Below are 23,107 nucleotides of genomic sequence, written 5' to 3' on the forward strand. Positions count from 1 at the left end.
GCCGCGTACATGGGAAGCCAGGCAGTGTCTGAGCGATGCTTAGACGCTACCCGGCATTAGACTGCGCATGCGCAGTCTAGTCCCGAAATCCCGGGATTGGAAATGCCAATCCCGGGATTGAAATCCCGGTGTTTTGGGGGCCAAATCCCGGGATCCCGCCGATCCCGATCCCGGGATTGGCCACCCTATCGGCAATCCTACACTGCCTGGCTCCCCATATCTTGGCTGGTCCCAGAGCTCCCAATGTGTGAAAGTGTGTGCCAATATGTGATGATATATGACAATGTGTGACAGTGTGTGCCAATATGTGATTGTGTGATATGTGACAGTGTGTGACGATGTGAGATATGTGACAGTGTGTGCCAATGTGTGATATGTGACAGTGGGCCAGATTCTCTAAGCTTCAAAAGTGATAAAATGGAGAGTGATTAACAGCCAGCCAATCAGCTCCTACCTGCCATGTTACAGACTGTGTTTGAAAAATGTCAGGCAGGAGCTGATTGGCTGGCTGTTAATCACTCTCCATTTTATCACTTTTGAAGCTTAGAGAATCTGGCCCAGTGTGTGACGATGTGTGATAAGTGACAGTGTGTGCCAATGTGTTGTGATGTTTACAATGTGCGACAGTGTGTGACGATGCGAGATATATGACCATGTGTGACGATTTGTGATGATATATGACCATGTTCTGTATGACTGTGTGACTATGTGTGATATGACGATATGTGACAGTGTGTGACAGTGTGACGATGTGTGATCTTGTGGGTCTGTGTTGCAGGTGGGAGGGAAGATGGATGAGAACCGCTTTGTGGCTGTGACGAGCTCCAACGCAGCCAAGATCCACAACATGTACCCACGCAAAGGCCGCATTATCCCAGGTGCGGACGCAGACGTGGTGGTCTGGGACCCAGAGGCTGCAAGGTAAGTCGCCATGCCCGTATGTGACTTTGCTGTCAGACAGAAAGCTGCTGCCATTATGGCTTGTGTCACCAGTCATGCATGTGACCTATAACTTCCACTGGATTCATGATGAAGCACTTGGGTTCTGGTGGCTGCTGTGGCTGGTGATGTCTCCAGTGGACAGTATTTATATGGATTATAGAGGATATAGCAGGCGGATTGGACGTAGAGATTGCTGAGGTGGAGAATGAGGACGGAGCTGAGCCTGTATCTATAGTATGACATACTGTTTTGGTGGCCTGATGTCCAGCGTAGACCTCTGTGGAGAAGATGTTGGCATCTGGACCCTCTGTCCTCCTCTGCAGCCCAGTGGCCGTCGTCTCACATTGTCCTATATTCATGTACCCCAGGACCATCTCTGCCAGCACCCAGGTCCAGGGAGGCGATGTCAACATCTATGAGAACATGCGATGCCACGGCGTGCCCCTGGTCACCATCAGCCGTGGCCGAGTGGTCTACGAGAACGGGGTCTTTATGTGCGCTGAGGGGTCGGGGGCTTTCTTCCCCATGAGGACTTATCCAGACTTTTTATACAAGAAGATGATACAGAAAGAAAAGGTAATGGCGAATTACAGGGTGGGAGAAATGCCATCTCGCCCATACATACGGGCCCCTGCATTGGAGAGATGTGTGTGCAGGGGCCCGTATGTGTGGGAGAGATGTGTGTGCAGGGGCCCGTATGTGTGGGAGAGATGTGTGTGCAGGGGCCCGTATGTGTGGGAGAGATGTGTGTGCAGGGGCCCGTATGTGTGGGAGAGATGTGTGTGCAGGGGCCCGTATGTGTGGGAGAGATGTGTGTGCAGGGGCCCGTATGTGTGGGAGAGATGTGTGTGCAGGGGCCCGTATGTGTGGGAGAGATGTGTGTGCAGGGGCCCGTATGTGTGGGAGAGATGTGTGTGCAGGGGCCCGTATGTGTGGGAGAGATGTGTGCAGTTTAAAAGGACGTATAAAACAAATAAAAAACTGAATCGAAACCGATCTAACACAATCACATAACACACACCTTGAAACAGGTGACGGAACAGCTCAAAACTCCACGTTGAATGGATAATCCTTGTGCTTTTTGGCTGAGAATAATGCGGTACGTGTGGGAGAAATGTGAGATTCCCAGGTTATTGTAGTGTGAGCGGATCTGAACGCCTGTTGCCGGCTCTCCTGTGAGATTCCCGGGTTATTGTAGTGTGAGCTGATCTGGACACCTGTTATTGGCTCTCCTGTGAGATTCCCGGGTTATTGTAGTGTGAGCTGATCTGAACACCTGTTATTGGCTCTCCTGTGAGATTCCCAGGTTATTGTAGTGTGAGCTGATCTGAACACCTGTTATCGGCTCTCCTGTGAGATTCCCGGGTTAGTGCAGTGTGAGCTGATCTGAACGCCTGTTATCGGCTCTCCTGTGAGATTCCCGGATTATTGTAGTGTGAGCGGATCTGAACGCCTGTTATCGGCTCTACTGTGAAATTCCCGGAGAGAGCGGATCTGAGCGCCTGTTATCGGCTCTCCTGTGAGATTCCCGGGTTATTGTAGTGTGAGCTGATCTGAACGCCTGTTATCGGCTCTGCTGTGAGATTCCCGGAGAGAGCAGATCTGAGCGCCTTTTATCGGCTCTCCTGTGAGATTCCCGGGTTATTGTAGTGTGAGCTGATCTGAACGCCTGTTATCGGCTCTCCTGTGAGATTCCCAGGTTAGTACAGTGTGAGCTGATCTGAACGCCTGTTATCGGCTCTCCTGTGAGATTCCCGGGTTATTGTAGTGTGAGCGGATCTGAACGCCGGTTATCGGCTCTCCTGTGAGATTCCCGGATTATTGTAGTGTAAGCTGATCTGAACACCTGTTATCGGCTCTCCTGTAAGATTCCCGGGTTATTGTAGTGTGAGCTGATCTGAACGCCTGTTATCGGGTCTCCTGTGAGATTCCCAGGTTATTGTAGTGTGAGCGGATCTGAGCGCCTGTTATCAGCTCTCCTGTGAGATTCCCGGGTTATTGTAGTGTGAGCGGATCTGAGTGCCTGTTATCGGCTCTGCTGTGAGATTCCCGGGTTATTGTAGTGTGAGCTGATCTGAACGCCTGTTATCGGCTCTCCTGTGAGATTCCCGGGTTATTGTAGTGTGAGCTGATCTTAACGCCGGTTATCGGCTCTCCTATAAGATTCCCGGATTATTGTAGTGTGAGCTGATCTGAGCGCCGGTTATCGTCTCTCCTGTGAGATTCCCGAGTTATTGTAGTGTGAGCTGATCTGAATGCCTGTTATTGGCTCTCCTGTGAGATTCCCGGGTTATTGTAGTGTGAGCGGATCTGAACGCCTGTTATCGGCTCTCCTGTGAGATTCCCGGATTATTGTAGTGTGAGCTGATCTGAACACCTGTTATCGGCTCTCCTGTGAGATTCCCGGGTTATTGTAGTGTGGGCTGATCTGAACGCCTGTTATCGGGTCTCCTGTGAGATTCCCAGGTTAGTGTAGTGTGAGCGGATCTGAGCGCCTGTTATCAGCTCTCCTGTGAGATTCCCGCGTTATTGTAGTGTGAGCGGATCTTAGTGCCTGTTATCGGCTCTCCTGTGAGATTCCCGGGTTATTGTAGTGTGCGCTGATCTGAATGCCTGTTATCGGCTCTCCTGTGAGATTCCCGGGTTATTGTAGTGTGAGCTGATCTGAACGCCTGTTATCGGCTCTCCTGTGAGATTCCCGGGTTATTGTAGTGTGAGCTGATCTGAACACCGGTTATCGGCTCTCCTATAAGATTCCCGGATTATTGTAGTGTGAGCGGATCTGAGCGCCTGTTATCGGCTCTCCTGTGAGATTCCCGGGTTATTGTAGTGTGAGCTGATCTGAATGCCTGTTATCGGCTCTCCTGTGAGATTCCCGAGTTATTGTAGTGTGAGCTGATCTGAGCGCCTGTTATCGGCTCTCCTGTGAGATTCCCGGGTTATTGTAGTGTGAGCAGCTCTGAGTGCCTGTTATCGGCTCTCCTGTGAGATTCCCGGGTTATTGCAGTGTGAGCTGATCTGAACGCCGGTTATCGGCTCTCCTGTGAGATTCCCGGATTATTGTAGTGTGAGCTGATCTGAACACCTGTTATCGGCTCTCCTGTGAGATTCCCGGGTTATTGTAGTGTGAGCGGATCTGAGCGCCTGTTATCGGGTCTCCTGTGAGATTCCCAGGTTATTGTAGTGTGAGCGGATCTGAGCGCCTGTTATCGGCTCACCTGTGAGATTCACGGGTTATTGTAGTGTGAGCACATCTGAACGCCGGTTATCAGCTCTGCTGTGAGATTCCCGGGTTATTGTAGTGTGAGCGGACTGAGCACCTGTTATCGGCTCTGCTGTGAGATTCCCGGATTATTGTAGTGTGAGCTGATCTGAACGCCTGTTATCGGCTCTCCTGTGAGATTCCCGAGTTATTGTAGTGTGAGCTGATCTGAGCGCCTGTTATCGGCTCTCCTGTGAGATTCCCGGGTTATTGTAGTGTGAGCAGCTCTGAGTGCCTGTTATCGGCTCTCCTGTGAGATTCCCGGGTTATTGTAGTGTGAGCTGATCTGAACGCCGGTTATCGGCTCTCCTGTGAGATTCCCGGATTATTGTAGTGTGAGCTGATCTGAACACCTGTTATCGGCTCTCCTGTGAGATTCCCGGGTTATTGTAGTGTGAGCGGATCTGAGCGCCTGTTATCGGGTCTCCTGTGAGATTCCCAGGTTATTGTAGTGTGAGCGGATCTGAGCGCCTGTTATCGGCTCTCCTGTGAGATTCACGGGTTATTGTAGTGTGAGCACATCTGAACGCCGGTTATCAGCTCTGCTGTGAGATTCCCGGGTTATTGTAGTGTGAGCGGACTGAGCACCTGTTATCGGCTCTGCTGTGAGATTCCCGGATTATTGTAGTGTGAGCTGATCTGAACGCCTGTTATCGGGTCTCCTGTGAGATTCCCAGGTTATTTTAGTGTGAACGGATCTGAGCGCCTGTTATCGGCTCTGCTGTGAGATTCCCGGATTATTGTAGTTTGAGCGGATCTGAGCGCCTGTTATCGGCTCTCCTGTGAGATTCCCGGGTTATTTTAGTGTGAGCTGATCTGAACGCCTGTTATCGGCTCTCCTGTGAGATTCCCGGGTTATTGTAGTGTGAGCGGATCTGAACGCCGGTTATCGGCTCTCCTGTGAGATTCCCGGATTATTGTAGTGTGAGCTGATCTGAACACCTGTTATCGGCTCTCCTGTGAGATTCCTGGGTTATTGTAGTGTGAGCTGATCTGAACGCCTGTTATCGGGTCTCCTGTGAGATTTCCAGGTTATTGTAGTGTGAGCGGATCTGAGCACCTGTTATCGGCTCTCCTGTGAGATTCCCGGGTTATTGTAGTGTGAGCGGATCTGAGTGCCTGTTATCGGCTCTCCTGTGAGATTCCCGGGTTATTGTAGTGTGAGCTGATCTGAATGCCTGTTATCGGCTCTCCTGTGAGATTCCCGGGTTATTGTAGTGTGAGCTGATCTGAACGCCTGTTATCGGCTCTCCTGTAAGATTGCCGGGTTATTGTAGTGTGAGCTGATCTGAACGCCGGTTATCGGCTCTCCTATAAGATTCCCGGATTATTGTAGTGTGAGCGGATCTGAGCGCCTGTTATTGGCTCACCTGTGAGATTCCCGGGTTATTGTAGTGTGAGCGGATCTGAGCGCCTGTTATCGGGTCTCCTGTGAGATTCCCAGGTTATTGTAGTGTGAGCGGATCTGAGCGCCTGTTATCGGCTCTCCTGTGAGATTCCCGGGTTATTGTAGTGTGAGCACATCTGAACGCCGGTTATCAGCTCTGCTGTGAGATTCCCGGGTTATTGTAGTGTGAGCGGACTGAGCACCTGTTATCGGCTCTGCTGTGAGATTCCTGGATTATTGTAGTGTGAGCTGATCTGAACGCCTGTTATCGGCTCTCCTGTGAGATTCCCGGGTTATTGTAGTGTGAGCGGATCTGAGCGCCTGTTATCGGCTCTCCTGTGAGATTCCCGGGTTATTGTAGTGTGAGCTGATCTGAACGCCTGTTATCGGCTCTGCTGTGAGATTCCCGGATTATTGTAGTGTGAGCTGATCTGAACGCCTGTTATCGGGTCTCCTGTGAGATTCCCAGGTTATTGTAGTGTGAGCTGATCTGAGCACCTGTTATCGGCTCTGCTGTGAGATTCCCGGATTATTGTAGTGTGAGTGGATCTGAGCACCTGTTATCGGCTCTCCTGTGAGATTCCCGGGTTATTGTAGTGTGAGCTGATCTGAACGCCTGTTATCGGCTCTCCTGTGAGATTCCCGGGTTATTGTAGTGTGATCTGATCTGAACGCCTGTTATCGGCTCTCCTGTGAGATTCCCGGGTTATTGTAGTGTGAGCTGATCTGAACGCCTGTTATCGGCTCTCCTGTGAGATTCCCGGATGATTGTAGTGTGAGCTGATCTGAACGCCTGTTATCGGGTCTCCTGTGAGATTCCCAGGTTATTGTAGTGTGAGCGGATCTGCGCACCTGTTATCGGCTCTGCTGTGAGATTCCCGGCTTATTGTAGTGTGAGCGGATCTGAGCGCCTGTTATCGGCTCTCCTGTGAGATTCCCGGGTTATTGTAGTTTGAGCTGATCTGAACGCCTGTTATCGGCTCTTCTGTGATATTCCCGGGTTATTGTAGTGTGAGCTGATCTGAACGTCTGTTATCGGCTCTCCTGTGAGATTCCCGGGTTATTGTAGTGTGAGCTGATCTGAACGCCTGTTATCGGCTCTCCTGTGATATTGCCGGGTTATTGTAGTGTGAGCTGATCTGAGCGCCTGTTATCTGCTCTCCTGTGAGATTCCCGGGTTATTGTAGTGTGAGCGGATCTGAACGCATGTTGTCAGCTTTCCTGTGAGATTCCCGGGTTATTGTAGTGTGAGCGGATCTGAGCGTCTGTTATCGGCTCTCCTCTGAGATTCCCGGGTTATTGTAGTGTGAGCTGATTTGAGCGCCTGTTATCGGCTCTCCTGGTGAGGTTCCTGGGTTATTGTAGTGTGAGCTGATCTGAACACCTGTTATCGTCTCTCCTGTGAGATTCCCGGTTTATTGTAGTGTGAGCTGATCTGAACACCTGTTATCGGCTCTCCTGTGAGATTCCCGGGTTATTGTAGTGTGAGCTGATCTGAGCGCCTGTTATCGGCTCCCCTGTGAGATTCCCGGGTTATTGTAGTGTGAGCGGATCTGAACGCAGGTTGTCAGCTTACCTGTGAGATTCCCGGGTTATTGTAGTGTGAGCGGATCTGAGCGTCTGTTATCGGCTCTCCTCTAAGATTCCCGGATTATTGTAGTGTGAGCGGATCTGAGCGCCTGTTATCGGCTCTCCTGTGAGATTCCCGGGTTATTGTAGTGTGAGCTGATCTGAATGCCTGTTATCGGCTCTCCTGTGAGATTCCCGAGTTATTGTAGTGTGAGCTGATCTGAGCGCCTGTTATCGGCTCTCCTGTGAGATTCCCGGGTTATTGTAGTGTGAGCAGCTCTGAGTGCCTGTTATCGGCTCTCCTGTGAGATTCCCGGGTTATTGTAGTGTGAGCTGATCTGAACGCCGGTTATCGGCTCTCCTGTGAGATTCCCGGATTATTGTAGTGTGAGCTGATCTGAACACCTGTTATCGGCTCTCCTGTGAGATTCCCGGGTTATTGTAGTGTGAGCGGATCTGAGCGCCTGTTATCGGGTCTCCTGTGAGATTCCCAGGTTATTGTAGTGTGAGCGGATCTGAGCGCCTGTTATCGGCTCTCCTGTGAGATTCCCGGGTTATTGTAGTGTGAGCACATCTGAACGCCGGTTATCAGCTCTGCTGTGAGATTCCCGGGTTATTGTAGTGTGAGCGGACTGAGCACCTGTTATCGGCTCTGCTGTGAGATTCCTGGATTATTGTAGTGTGAGCTGATCTGAACGCCTGTTATCGGCTCTCCTGTGAGATTCCCGGGTTATTGTAGTGTGAGCGGATCTGAGCGCCTGTTATCGGCTCTCCTGTGAGATTCCCGGGTTATTGTAGTGTGAGCTGATCTGAACGCCTGTTATCGGCTCTGCTGTGAGATTCCCGGATTATTGTAGTGTGAGCTGATCTGAACGCCTGTTATCGGGTCTCCTGTGAGATTCCCAGGTTATTGTAGTGTGAGCTGATCTGAGCACCTGTTATCGGCTCTGCTGTGAGATTCCCGGATTATTGTAGTGTGAGTGGATCTGAGCACCTGTTATCGGCTCTCCTGTGAGATTCCCGGGTTATTGTAGTGTGAGCTGATCTGAACGCCTGTTATCGGCTCTCCTGTGAGATTCCCGGATTATTGTAGTGTGAGCTGATCTGAACACCTGTTATCGGCTCTCCTGTGAGATTCCTGGGTTATTGTAGTGTGAGCTGATCTGAACGCCTGTTATCGGGTCTCCTGTGAGATTTCCAGGTTATTGTAGTGTGAGCGGATCTGAGCACCTGTTATCGGCTCTCCTGTGAGATTCCCGGGTTATTGTAGTGTGAGCGGATCTGAGTGCCTGTTATCGGCTCTCCTGTGAGATTCCCGGGTTATTGTAGTGTGAGCTGATCTGAATGCCTGTTATCGGCTCTCCTGTGAGATTCCCGGGTTATTGTAGTGTGAGCTGATCTGAACGCCTGTTATCGGCTCTCCTGTAAGATTGCCGGGTTATTGTAGTGTGAGCTGATCTGAACGCCGGTTATCGGCTCTCCTATAAGATTCCCGGATTATTGTAGTGTGAGCGGATCTGAGCGCCTGTTATTGGCTCACCTGTGAGATTCCCGGGTTATTGTAGTGTGAGCGGATCTGAGCGCCTGTTATCGGGTCTCCTGTGAGATTCCCAGGTTATTGTAGTGTGAGCGGATCTGAGCGCCTGTTATCGGCTCTCCTGTGAGATTCCCGGGTTATTGTAGTGTGAGCACATCTGAACGCCGGTTATCAGCTCTGCTGTGAGATTCCCGGGTTATTGTAGTGTGAGCGGACTGAGCACCTGTTATCGGCTCTGCTGTGAGATTCCTGGATTATTGTAGTGTGAGCTGATCTGAACGCCTGTTATCGGCTCTCCTGTGAGATTCCCGGGTTATTGTAGTGTGAGCGGATCTGAGCGCCTGTTATCGGCTCTCCTGTGAGATTCCCGGGTTATTGTAGTGTGAGCTGATCTGAACGCCTGTTATCGGCTCTGCTGTGAGATTCCCGGATTATTGTAGTGTGAGCTGATCTGAACGCCTGTTATCGGGTCTCCTGTGAGATTCCCAGGTTATTGTAGTGTGAGCTGATCTGAGCACCTGTTATCGGCTCTGCTGTGAGATTCCCGGATTATTGTAGTGTGAGTGGATCTGAGCACCTGTTATCGGCTCTCCTGTGAGATTCCCGGGTTATTGTAGTGTGAGCTGATCTGAACGCCTGTTATCGGCTCTCCTGTGAGATTCCCGGGTTATTGTAGTGTGATCTGATCTGAACGCCTGTTATCGGCTCTCCTGTGAGATTCCCGGGTTATTGTAGTGTGAGCTGATCTGAACGCCTGTTATCGGCTCTCCTGTGAGATTCCCGGATGATTGTAGTGTGAGCTGATCTGAACGCCTGTTATCGGGTCTCCTGTGAGATTCCCAGGTTATTGTAGTGTGAGCGGATCTGCGCACCTGTTATCGGCTCTGCTGTGAGATTCCCGGCTTATTGTAGTGTGAGCGGATCTGAGCGCCTGTTATCGGCTCTCCTGTGAGATTCCCGGGTTATTGTAGTTTGAGCTGATCTGAACGCCTGTTATCGGCTCTTCTGTGATATTCCCGGGTTATTGTAGTGTGAGCTGATCTGAACGTCTGTTATCGGCTCTCCTGTGAGATTCCCGGGTTATTGTAGTGTGAGCTGATCTGAACGCCTGTTATCGGCTCTCCTGTGATATTGCCGGGTTATTGTAGTGTGAGCTGATCTGAGCGCCTGTTATCTGCTCTCCTGTGAGATTCCCGGGTTATTGTAGTGTGAGCGGATCTGAACGCATGTTGTCAGCTTTCCTGTGAGATTCCCGGGTTATTGTAGTGTGAGCGGATCTGAGCGTCTGTTATCGGCTCTCCTCTGAGATTCCCGGGTTATTGTAGTGTGAGCTGATTTGAGCGCCTGTTATCGGCTCTCCTGGTGAGGTTCCTGGGTTATTGTAGTGTGAGCTGATCTGAACACCTGTTATCGTCTCTCCTGTGAGATTCCCGGTTTATTGTAGTGTGAGCTGATCTGAACACCTGTTATCGGCTCTCCTGTGAGATTCCCGGGTTATTGTAGTGTGAGCTGATCTGAGCGCCTGTTATCGGCTCCCCTGTGAGATTCCCGGGTTATTGTAGTGTGAGCGGATCTGAACGCAGGTTGTCAGCTTACCTGTGAGATTCCCGGGTTATTGTAGTGTGAGCGGATCTGAGCGTCTGTTATCGGCTCTCCTCTAAGATTCCCGGATTATTGTAGTGTGAGCGGATCTGAGCGCCTGTTATCGGCTCTCCTGTGAGATTCCCGGGTTATTGTAGTGTGAGCTGATCTGAATGCCTGTTATCGGCTCTCCTGTGAGATTCCCGAGTTATTGTAGTGTGAGCTGATCTGAGCGCCTGTTATCGGCTCTCCTGTGAGATTCCCGGGTTATTGTAGTGTGAGCAGCTCTGAGTGCCTGTTATCGGCTCTCCTGTGAGATTCCCGGGTTATTGTAGTGTGAGCTGATCTGAACGCCGGTTATCGGCTCTCCTGTGAGATTCCCGGATTATTGTAGTGTGAGCTGATCTGAACACCTGTTATCGGCTCTCCTGTGAGATTCCCGGGTTATTGTAGTGTGAGCGGATCTGAGCGCCTGTTATCGGGTCTCCTGTGAGATTCCCAGGTTATTGTAGTGTGAGCGGATCTGAGCGCCTGTTATCGGCTCTCCTGTGAGATTCCCGGGTTATTGTAGTGTGAGCACATCGGAACGCCGGTTATCAGCTCTGCTGTGAGATTCCCGGGTTATTGTAGTGTGAGCGGACTGAGCACCTGTTATCGGCTCTGCTGTGAGATTCCCGGATTATTGTAGTGTGAGCTGATCTGAACGCCTGTTATCGGGTCTCCTGTGAGATTCCCAGGTTATTTTAGTGTGAACGGATCTGAGCACCTGTTATCGGCTCTGCTGTGAGATTCCCGGATTATTGTAGTTTGAGCGGATCTGAGCGCCTGTTATCGGCTCTCCTGTGAGATTCCCGGGTTATTGTAGTGTGAGCTGATCTGAACGCCTGTTATCAGGTCTCCTGTGAGATTCCCGGGTTATTGTAGTGTGAGCGGATCTGAACGCCGGTTATCGGCTCTCCTGTGAGATTCCCGGATTATTGTAGTGTGAGCTGATCTGAACACCTGTTATCGGCTCTCCTGTGAGATTCCTGGGTTATTGTAGTGTGAGCTGATCTGAACGCCTGTTATCGGGTCTCCTGTGAGATTTCCAGGTTATTGTAGTGTGAGCGGATCTGAGCACCTGTTATCGGCTCTCCTGTGAGATTCCCGGGTTATTGTAGTGTGAGCGGATCTGAGTGCCTGTTATCGGCTCTCCTGTGAGATTCCCGGGTTATTGTAGTGTGAGCTGATCTGAATGCCTGTTATCGGCTCTCCTGTGAGATTCCCGGGTTATTGTAGTGTGAGCTGATCTGAACGCCTGTTATCGGCTCTCCTGTAAGATTGCCGGGTTATTGTAGTGTGAGCTGATCTGAACGCCGGTTATCGGCTCTCCTATAAGATTCCCGGATTATTGTAGTGTGAGCGGATCTGAGCGCCTGTTATTGGCTCACCTGTGAGATTCCCGGGTTATTGTAGTGTGAGCGGATCTGAGCGCCTGTTATCGGGTCTCCTGTGAGATTCCCAGGTTATTGTAGTGTGAGCGGATCTGAGCGCCTGTTATCGGCTCTCCTGTGAGATTCCCGGGTTATTGTAGTGTGAGCACATCTGAACGCCGGTTATCAGCTCTGCTGTGAGATTCCCGGGTTATTGTAGTGTGAGCGGACTGAGCACCTGTTATCGGCTCTGCTGTGAGATTCCCGGATTATTGTAGTGTGAGCTGATCTGAACGCCTGTTATCGGCTCTCCTGTGAGATTCCCGGGTTATTGTAGTGTGAGCGGATCTGAGCGCCTGTTATCGGCTCACCTGTGAGATTCCCGGGTTATTGTAGTGTGAGCTGATCTGAACGCCTGTTATCGGCTCTGCTGTGAGATTCCCGGATTATTGTAGTGTGAGCTGATCTGAACGCCTGTTATCGGGTCTCCTGTGAGATTCCCAGGTTATTGTAGTGTGAGCGGATCTGAGCACCTGTTATCGGCTCTGCTGTGAGATTCCCGGATTATTGTAGTGTGAGTGGATCTGAGCACCTGTTATCGGCTCACCTGTGAGATTCCCGGGTTATTGTAGTGTGAGCTGATCTGAACGCCTGTCATCGGCTCTCCTGTGAGATTCCCGGGTTATTGTAGTGTGAGCTGATCTGAACGCCTGTTATCGGCTCTCCTGTGAGATTCCCGGATGATTGTAGTGTGAGCTGATCTGAACGCCTGTTATCGGGTCTCCTGTGAGATTCCCAGGTTATTGTAGTGTGAGCGGATCTGCGCACCTGTTATCGGCTCTGCTGTGAGATTCCCGGCTTATTGTAGTGTGAGCGGATCTGAGCGCCTGTTATCGGCTCTCCTGTGAGATTCCCGGGTTATTGTAGTTTGAGCTGATCTGAACGCCTGTTATCGGCTCTTCTGTGATATTCCCGGGTTATTGTAGTGTGAGCTGATCTGAACGTCTGTTATCGGCTCTCCTGTGAGATTCCCGGGTTATTGTAGTGTGAGCTGATCTGAACGCCTGTTATCGGCTCTCCTGTGATATTGCCGGGTTATTGTAGTGTGAGCTGATCTGAGCGCCTGTTATCTGCTCTCCTGTGAGATTCCCGGGTTATTGTAGTGTGAGCGGATCTGAGCGTCTGTTATCGGCTCTCCTCTAAGATTCCCGGGTTATTGTAGTGTGAGCTGATCTGAGCGCCGGTTATCAGCTCTCATTGGTTTTTTTTTTTTTTTTTAGTGTCTGGGCACATACAGACTTATACAATGTGTATTTTTCTCCCTCTGCTTTGTATCTAGACATTAAGCCTAAAATCTGTAGACCGTACTCCATACCAGGGAGACGTGGCAGTTGTGGTGCATTCTGGGAAGAAGGAAACAGGAAGCCCATCAGCAGACACTCCAACACGACCATCAACTCGTCATGGCGGCATGCGGGACCTCCACGAGTCCGGCTTCAGCTTATCTGGTAAGTGGGGGCGGTGGAGATGGCTTCCCCTGGGTGTCTACTTGTTGCCCCCTCCGCCACTTTGCCATCACATACTGCCCGGTGCTTGGCTGAGATTGCCGGGTCCGTTGTGCTCCTGGCAGTGACATTTCCTTTAGTCATACATTTAAAGAGAGTGGAACTGGAATAAAGTTCCAGCATGCAACGGGGTCCATGGGCCTGATTCAGACTCAGAAAATGCCAGCTTTCCGCTCCTGAACGCCCGGGACCTGTCCCTCACCTTGTAAATGGCTAGCCATTGCTGGCTGTGATCACAAGGACGGCCCGTGCAGGCGTACTGTGTACCGTGCGCATGCCCGGTCATTCGATAATCGCACATTTGCAGCCCATTGATCGGGTCTGAATCGAGACCTATGTATTAAGCCTTGGAGAGACGTAAAGCAGACCAATATAAAGTAGCAGCCAATCAGCTCCTAACTGTCATGTTACAGGTTGTGTTTCAAATATGGAAGATGGTTAGGTCTGTACTTTATCTCTCTCCAAGGTACATAGACCTCGTTGGTTGAGGAAATGGCTGTCCCTGTTTGATCTGGGTATTATTTGCACCTTGCTGCCACTGCTGAGGGTCTCGGTGGCGATTTCCTATTTATGAGATTGTTGGTATATTGATTTGCCTAGCGCTTTAACGGAAACAGGTCTCCCGCACCATGCCAGACAGCCACTAGGTGGCCCAGCTTCCCCATTAACAATGCATGAACTCCTGATGAATTTAGGCAGGTCCCCAGAGATTGTCCAGTTCCCAAGTAGTGTATCAGACGACGTCCAGGTGAAGGTCACAGAGCCCATCTCATTGTCACTCTCCTTCCCTCCCGCAGGTGCACAGATTGATGATCACGTCCCGAAACGAGCCTCGGCCAGAATCCTCGCCCCTCCCGGAGGAAGATCCAGCGGGATCTGGTAATGGGCACTGATTTACACCCACCCATTCCTGGGCCACAACGCCCCTCTCCTGCAGGAGATCAGCACTACTGCCCACCGTCACACTCGTCATGTAACCTCACCTGTAATATGTCAAGAGAGAGGGGATCCACTATGACTCCACTTCTGTCCTCCCATTGACCAACACAAGACTGCAGTTCCTGCGGCCGGGGGAACCAATGTATCATCTCCTCCACCAAAAACTGGAACAGATCTGTCCGAAACGCCTTCCCTCTTACGTCTCCTTCCCTTATTTATCTTAGTGATATGTGTTCTGTGCTGTGCTGCGCGTGTGCGGGTGTGGATGTCGCTGTGATCTGATTGGCCAGCAGGTGTCTCATGTGCCATGGAAATACCGGTGTCACTGGTAGTATAGTCCCCCTTGTTCTGAACACCTTCATGGACTACATATCTCTATGATCATATACCAAATTAAAGCTCTTGGTCTGTAGATTTGTGGCAAAACGTCCGTCTGCCATTTACAATGCTTCACCATTGTGCTCTGGAAAATGTGAAGGTTGTGACCTCTCCCTGTACAGCTGCTCGGTGACCTGGAACATGTGACCTGCTGGGCGGTCTGGAAACTATGACAGTTATTTGCAGCTACCCACTAAGCAGGGATTTTTCAAAATTCAACTCTTAAGGGGGTGAAAAGGGGGAGAATGTTCCACCCAGCAAACCTCTGCCTGGTTGAAACGTGAATCCTCCACAGTCTGGTCTGTATTCCTGCTCTTTACAGCATCCTAAGCAGTATTGCTGTGCCAGGACTTGTCCATGTAGCAATGACTACATGTTATAGTATGCTACTGCAGTAATCCTCAGGATCATGGGCAGCCGAAAGATGGCTACCTGATAACAGAGAGAAGTAGCTCCGTCCCCACATGCCCAGCCCCCCAGAGTTGTGTTCCCGTCCCCACATGTCTTCTCCCCCAGGGTAGTGTCCCTGTTCCCACATGTCCTGCCCACCAGGGTAATGTCCCTGTCCCCACATGTCCTGCCCCCAGGGTAATGTCCCCGTCCCCACATGTCCGGCCCCCAGGGTAATGTCACCGTCCCCACATGTCCTCTCCCCCAGGGAGGGTAGTGTCCCTGTTCCCACATGTCCTGCCCCAGGGTAGTGTCCCCGTCCCCACATGTCCTGCCCACCAGGGTAATGTCCCCGTCCCCACATGTCCTGCCCCCAGGGTAATGACCCCGTCCCCACATGTCCTGCCCGAGGGTAATGTCCCCGTCCCCACATGTCCTGCCCCAAGGGTAATGTCCCCGTCCCCACATGTCCTGCCCCCAGGGTAGTGTCCCCGTCCCCACATGTCCTGCCCCCCAGGGTAATGTCCCGTCCCCACATGTCCTGCCCCCCAGGGTAATGTCCCCGCCCCCACATGTCCTGCCCCCCAGGGTAATGCGCCGTCCCCACATGTCCGGCCCCCCAGGGTAATGTCCCCGTCCCCACATGTCCTGCCCCCAGGGTAATGCCCCGTCCCCACATGTCCTGCCCCCAGGGTAATGCCCCGTCCCCACATGTCCTGCCCCCCAGGGTAATGTCCCCGTCCCCACATGTCCTGCCCCCCAGGGTAATGTCCCCGTCCCCACATGTCCTGCCCCCCAGGGTAATGCCCCGTCCACACATGTCCTGCCCCCAGGGTAATGTCCCTGTCCCCACATGTCCTGCCCCCCAGGGTAGTGTCCCCGTCCCCACATGTCCTGCCCTCCAGGGTAATGCCCCGTCCGCACATGTCCTGCCCCCAGGGTAATGTCCCCGTCCCCACTTGTCCTGCCCCCCAGGGTAATGTCCCCGTCCCCACATGTCCTGCCCCCAGGGTAATGCCCCGTCCCCACATGTCCTGCCCCCAGGGTAGTGTCCCCGTCCCCACATGTCCTGCCCCCCAGGGTAATGTCCCCGTCCCCACATGTCCTGCCCCCCAGGGTAATGCCCTGTCCCCACATGTCCTGCCCCCCAGGGTAGTGTCCCCGTCCCCACATGTCCTGCCCCCCCAGGGTAATGCCCTGTCCCCACATGTCCTGCCCCCCAGGGTAGTGTCCCCGTCCCCACATGTCCTGCCCCCCAGGGTAGTGTCCCCGTCACCACATGTCCTGCCCTCCAGGGTAGTGTCCCCGTCCCCACATGTCCTGCCCCCCAGGGTAGTGTCCCCGTCACCACATGTCCTGCCCCCCAGGGTAATGTCCCCGTCCCCACATGTCCTGCCCCCCAGGGTAATGCCCCGTCCGCACATGTCCTGCCCCCAGGGTAATGCCCCGTCCCCACGTGTCCTGCCCCCCAGGGTAATGTCCCCGTCCCCACATGTCCTGCCCCCCAGGGTAGTGTCCCCGTCCCCACATGTCCTGCCCCCCAGGGTAATGTCCCCGTCCCCACATGTCCTGCCCCCAGGGTAATGTCCCCGTCCCCACATGTCCTGTCCTCCCAGGGTAATGTCCCCGTCCCCACATGTCCTGTCCTCCCAGGGTAATGTCCCCGTCCCCACATGTCCTGCCCCCCAGGGTAATGTCCCCGCCCCCACATGTCCTGCCCCCCAGGGTAATGTCCCCGTCCCCACATGTCCGGCCCCCCAGGGTAATGTCCCCGTCCCCACATGTCCTGCCCCCAGGGTAATGCCCCGTCCCCACATGTCCTGCCCCCAGGGTAATGCCCCGTCCCCACATGTCCTGCCCCCCAGGGTAATGTCCCCGTCCCCACATGTCCTGCCCCCCAGGGTAATGTCCCCGTCCCCACATGTCCTGCCCCCCAGGGTAATGCCCCGTCCCCACATGTCCTGCCCCCAGGGTAATGTCCCTGTCCCCACATGTCCTGCCCCCCAGGGTAGTGTCCCCGTCCCCACATGTCCTGCCCTCCAGGGTAATGCCCCGTCCGCACATGTCCTGCCCCCAGGGTAATGTCCCCGTCCCCACTTGTCCTGCCCCCCAGGGTAATGTCCCCGTCCCCACATGTCCTGCCCCCAGGGTAATGCCCCGTCCCCACATGTCCTGCCCCCAGGGTAGTGTCCCCGTCCCCACATGTCCTGTCCCCCAGGGTAATGCCCTGTCCCCACATGTCCTGCCCCCCAGGGTAATGTCCCCGTCCCCACATGTCCTGCCCCCAGGGTAATGCCCCGTCCCCACATGTCCTGCCCCCCAGGGTAATGTCCCCGTCCCCACATGTCCTGCCCCCCAGGGTAATGCCCTGTCCCCACATGTCCTGCCCCCCAGGGTAGTGTCCCCGTCCCCACATGTCCTGCCCCCCAGGGTAATGCCCTGTCCCCACATGTCCTGCCCCCCAGGGTAGTGTCCCCGTCCCCACATGTCCTGCCCCCCAGGGTAGTGTCCCCGTCACCACATGTCCTGCCCCCCAGGGTAGTGTCCCCGTCCCCACATGTCCTGCCCCCCAGGGTAATGCCCCGTCCCCACATGTCCTGCCCCGAGGGTAATGTCCCCGTCCCCACATGTCCTGCCCCCAGGGTAGTGTCCCCGTCCCCACATGTCCTGCCCCCAGGGTAGTGTCTCCGTCCCCACATGTCCTGCCCCCAGGGTAGTGTCTCCGTCCCCACATGTCCTGCCCCCAGGGTAGTGTCTCCGTCCCCACATGTCCGGCCCCCCAGGGTAGTGTCCCCGTCACCACATGTCCTGCCCCCCAGGGTAATGTCCCCGTCCCCACATGTCCTGCCCCCCAGGGTAATGCCCCGTCCGCACATGTCCTGCCCCCAGGGTAGTGTCCCCGTCACCACATGTCCTGCCCCCCAGGGTAATGTCCCCGTCCCCACATGTCCTGCCCCCAGGGTAATGCCCCGTCCCCACGTGTCCTGCCCCCCAGGGTAGTGTCCCCGTCACCACATGTCCTGCCCCCCAGGGTAGTGTCCCCGTCCGCACATGTCCTGCCCCCCAGGGTAATGTCCCCGTCCCCACATGTCCTGCCCCCCAGGGTAGTGTCCCCGTCCCCACATGTCCTGCCCCCCAGGGTAATGTCCCCGTCCCCACATGTCCTGCCCCCAGGGTAATGTCCCCGTCCCCACATGTCCTGTCCTCCCAGGGTAATGTCCCCGTCCCCACATGTCCTGCCCCCCAGGGTAATGTCCCCGTCCCCACATGTCCTGCCCCCCAGGGTAATGCCCTGTCCCCACATGTCCTGCCCCCCAGGGTAGTGTCCCCGTCCCCACATGTCCTGCCCCCCAGGGTAATGCCCTGTCCCCACATGTCCTGCCCCCCAGGGTAGTGTCCCCGTCCCCACATGTCCTGCCCCCCAGGGTAGTGTCCCCGTCACCACATGTCCTGCCCCCCAGGGTAGTGTCCCCGTCCCCACATGTCCTGCCCCCCAGGGTAATGCCCCGTCCCCACATGTCCTGCCCCGAGGGTAATGTCCCCGTCCCCACATGTCCTGCCCCCAGGGTAGTGTCCCCGTCCCCACATGTCCTGCCCCCAGGGTAGTGTCCCCGTCCCCACATGTCCTGCCCCCAGGGTAATGCCCCGTCCCCACGTGTCCTGCCCCCAGGGTAGTGTCCCCGTCCCCACGTGTCCTGCCCCCAGGGTAGTGTCCCCGTCCCCACGTGTCCTGCCCCCCAGGGTAATGTCCCCGTCCCCACATGTCCTGCCCCCAGGGTAATGTCCCCGTCCCCACATGTCCTGTCCTCCCAGGGTAATGTCCCTGCCGAATACTTGACCCCCCCCCCCAGTGCAGAATCCCCTCGGAAACATGCAAAGGTATATGTAAAGAGAACACACCCCCTCGCATGAGCCGCTAGCAGAAGAAATGGTCTGGCCCCCCGTCCGCCCCCATGGACGACCCCCGTCCGCCCCCATGGGCGACCCCCGTCCGACCATCAGGACAGGGTCTGATTATTACTGCGAGTGATCCAGAATCATCCCCATAATGACCATGACACCTCACAAGTTGATTGGACAAGCTGGGGATGATTGCGGAAGGTTCCTCGGTTGTCAGCGCAGCAGCGGTAGAATGAGGGCAGGTAGGACGGACATCTGTGAGCGAGCAGATAAATCTAATAAGACCGGGGCCTCCATATCTCTCCTTTACCTTTACTAAAGCTTCTAAAATAGTAAATGTTGAGGTGATTGGTTGCTAACGACAACATCACTCAGTTCTACCTGTCCCAGAAGTCCCAGTCACCCAAGTATGACACTGTCAGATAGTTTCCTGGAATCAGCACTTCATCATTGGCCCAGGCTAGAAGAAGCTTCACCTTTGGCCGATGAGTGCTTTGGCCACCATGTGATAGATAGTCCAGTGCTCTCTGGGGGATTCCTGTGAGGGGCGACCTCCAGCGTCAGGGTCTCACACTGTCCTATATGGGTAAGGTCTGTACTCTGAGGTTGCCTGAGCTCGACTCCCAATGCCAGACTCATCAAGCACAGGTGGAGGTTTGTAGAGCTGTGCTGGACACCGAGTGTTCATACAGGATGTCCTAACGAGGTACAAGGATTGCCTCCTGGGCTGTCCCTGCTTTTATACATGTTGTGTTCATAATGCCAGCTAGAAGGTGGCACTAGCTGGCATTATAATGGTGTTCAGCCATCTTTGGTGCCCACATGCCCCCAGCTGGCAGTAGCTCGATGACACTGTGCCTGGAAGAATACCCACTGCATTGTTTCCAGTAATATAATTACCCGCTCATTATTAAGGTGCTCCGCAACATCCGTCTTCCCATCATACTGATTACGGGCATCTCACATATATTCTGAGAGCAATAACATGACTGACCGCTATGCTTGGTGTTGGGGGGGGGGGGGGGCGGTGGTATTAGTGGTGACCCGCCTAATGTATCGGGGGTTAATATAGAATCAGGTATGCATTCAGTGCCACAAGTGTCATACTACGGAGTTTGGGGGACAATTAGCACACACCAGGGACATTTATAAATCCAAAATACTTGAAAAATCCCATACACGGGTTACACAATATATTGAATAGGGCCCAGGATGCCCAGAGGTTGTTCCTTACATATAGGTGGCAAACCTGTACGTAGGTCGTGCCAAAGGGCACCTGGGTACTACAGTACATCAGTGATTATGTAAGAAGGGAAGGATTCTCTAGGGAAAGGCCTATCTGTCTAATGATTGCAATGTAAGGGAAGGATTCTCTAGGGAAAGGCCTATCTGTCTAATGATTGCAATGTAAGGGGAGGATTCTCTAGGGAAAAGTCTGGCTAAAGATTGCAATGTTAGAAAGGATTATTTAGGGAAATATGTATTTACATTAATGAATACATCTGTAAGGGAAGGTGCATGTAAATAGCAATATATGAATGGGAAGGATTTTCTAAGGAAAGGTGTGTTTGCATTATGATTACATATGTATGGGAAGGATTTTCCAGGGAAAGGTGTATTTACGTAATGATTACATATGTATGGGAAGGATTATCTAGGGAAAGGTGTATTTACGTAATGACTACATATGTATGGGAAGGATTCTCTAAGGAAAGGTGTGTTTACGTAATGATTACATATGTATGGGAAGGATTCTCTAGGGAAAGGTGTATTTATGTAATGATTCTCCAGGGAAAGGTGTATTTCGTAATGATTACATATGTATGGGAAGGATTCTCTAAAGAAAGGTGTATTTACGTAATGACTATATATGTATGAGAAGGATTCTCTAAAGAAAGGTGTATTTACGTAATGATTACATATGTATGGGAAGGATTCTCCAGGGAAAGGTGTGTTTACGTAATGATTACATATGTATGGGAAGGATTCTCCAGGGAAAGGTGTATTTACGTAATGATTACATATGTATGGGAAGGATTCTCTAAAGAAAGGTGTATTTACGTAATGACTATATATGTATGAGAAGGATTCTCTAAGGAAAGGTGTATTTACGTAATGATTACATATGTATGGGAAGGATTCTCCAGGGAAAGGTGTGTTTACGTAATGATTACATATGTATGGGAAGGATTCTCCAGGGAAAGGTGTATTTACGTAATGATTACATATGTATGGGAAGGATTCTCTAAAGCAAGGTGTATTTACGTAATGACTACATATGTATAGGAAGGATTCTCTAAGGAAAGGTGTATTTACGTAATGATTACATATGTATGGGAAGGATTCTCCAGGGAAAGGTGTATTTACGTAATGATTACATATGTATGGGAAGGATTCTCTAAAGCAAGGTGTATTTACTTAATGACTACATATGTATAGGAAGGATTCTCTAAGGAAAGGTGTATTTACGTTATGATTACATATGTATGGGAAGGATTCTCCAGGGAAAGGTGTGTTTACGTAATGATTACATATGTATGGGAAGGATTCTCCAGGGAAAGGTGTATTTACTTGAATGATTACATAGGTAGGGGATGGGTTCTCTAGGGAAAGCTATATTTACATAATGACTGCATATGTATGGGAAGGATTCTCTAAGGAAAGGTGTATTTACGTAATGATTACATATGTATGGGAAGGATTCTCCAGGGAAAGGTGTATTTACGTAATGATTACATGTATGGGAAGGATTCTTTGAGTAAAGGTCTATACAGGTTGAGTATCCCTTATCCGAAATGCTAGGGACCACGAGCATTCCGGATAAGGGAATATTCCGGTTTTTGGAATACATTTTTTTTTGGTCATACTTACCTGCCCCTGGTGGGTCCCCGATGGTCCCACGGCGTCCAGGGAGTCCTCCGGCGTCCACAGCAGGCCACCAGCACCGTCTCCGGCGTCTCCAGCGGTCCCAGGAGTGCTTTGCGCAAGTTCCCAGGCGCGCCGGTGACGTCACCGGCGCTCGCGCACACTCGCGCAAAGCACTCCTGGGACCGCTGGAGACGCCGGAGAGGATGCTGAAGGCCTACTGTGGACGCCGGAGGACTTGGTAAGTATTAAAAGAGGGTTAGGGGAAAAAAAAAAAAAAATTGAATTATTCCAAAAAAACACGGTTTTTGGAATAATTCGGATACGGGATGCCCGGATACGGGATACCCGACCTGTATTATCTACATCAACAATGGCATATGTGGAAGGGTTATCTTATGACAGATACCTACATGAATGATTACATATGTAGGGGAAGGATTCTCTAGGGAAAGCTACAGTTATATAATGACTACATATGTATCGGAAGGGTTCTCTAAGGAAAGTTGCATCATCATTTCTGATTACATATGTGTGTGTATAATCAGTTGAGATTCATGATGGAAGGATTCTCACGCACTCTACCTAGATCAATGATTGCAGTAGGGGGGACAGAAGTCAGCGGGAGTCTAAAACCTCTTGTAGCAGGTGTGGTATTTTGGGTAGAAAATGAAGGCAAACATATCCAACAGGTGGCGGTGTTGGTGGCAATCCTGCTTGCACTTGGAGCTCCGCTACAGCTGTAGAACCACACGTTGCCTGAGTCTGCTAGTGTATAATATTGGCACTGCTGTGTACTGTCACTGTGATTGGCTGTGCCGGGGACCTTATTGTGTGTGTCTAGTTGTGGTGTGTTGTACATGTTGTACTCGGCTGGATTTCTCCTGCTGTACAGTTCTAAGTTGTATTATTTATTGCTGGACAGTCCGTTGTGTAATGGGAGAGACAGGCGGTATCTCACAGACTGCGTTCCTTTACACTCTGCTGTGAAAGCTGTGGCGCTTCTCCCTGACAGCGTAACGGTGCTAAAACTTCATTTGCACTAATCTCCACAACACGGCCCCCTTCTTGCTTCTGTTGTCCTCTGACCTGTACCCCCAAGCGTTGCCAGCTCATAAACCCCAATGCATTACTGCCCGCAGCTTGCCAGCAGTGGGAGATATAGTGGATTCTGGTGCAAATTTTCATTAAAATGTTACAACTTGAAACGTCTCGTATGTTACTTGGATGCCTCAGCCGTGTGTCGGACATACTGATACCGTGTTATTCTTTGTTTTTGTGTGACCCGCAGTCATACATAGAAGCCATGTGACCACTCGTTTCTCAATCTCACAGTATTTGGGGCTGCAGCTGCTGCCTCTGGCATTCTGGGGGCCGAAG

The 23,107-nt window shown here is 52.2% G+C and overlaps 1 protein-coding gene across 4 annotated transcripts in view; it reads left to right on the top strand.

The window, feature by feature from the left end:
* LOC146051509 (dihydropyrimidinase-related protein 5-like) overlaps window positions 1-21,809 on the top strand; it is a 115,251-nt gene extending 93,442 nt beyond the window's left edge. Inside the window, exons 10-14 of one of the 4 annotated variants that reach the window (XR_014466842.1) lie at window positions 779-921; window positions 1,311-1,518; window positions 13,030-13,198; window positions 14,053-21,423; window positions 21,527-21,809. Coding sequence is in view for 1 of the 4 variants with exons in the window: in XM_083167896.1 (XP_083024022.1) it covers window positions 779-921; window positions 1,311-1,518; window positions 13,030-13,198; window positions 14,053-14,138 (606 nt within the window). In the remaining 3 variants the exon portion in view is untranslated. Of the gene's footprint in view, window positions 1-778; window positions 922-1,310; window positions 1,519-13,029; window positions 13,199-14,052 lie in introns of all 4 variants that reach the window. The other 3 variants (XR_014466840.1, XR_014466841.1, XM_083167896.1) reach the window with 3 other exon arrangements.
* Window positions 21,810-23,107: the final 1,298 nt, after the last annotated feature.

Source organism: Crinia signifera, unplaced genomic scaffold (genome assembly GCF_055691185.1).
Source record: "Crinia signifera unplaced genomic scaffold, ASM5569118v1 HAP2_SCAFFOLD_103, whole genome shotgun sequence".
In the NCBI taxonomy this organism is placed as follows: domain Eukaryota; kingdom Metazoa; phylum Chordata; class Amphibia; order Anura; family Myobatrachidae; genus Crinia; species Crinia signifera.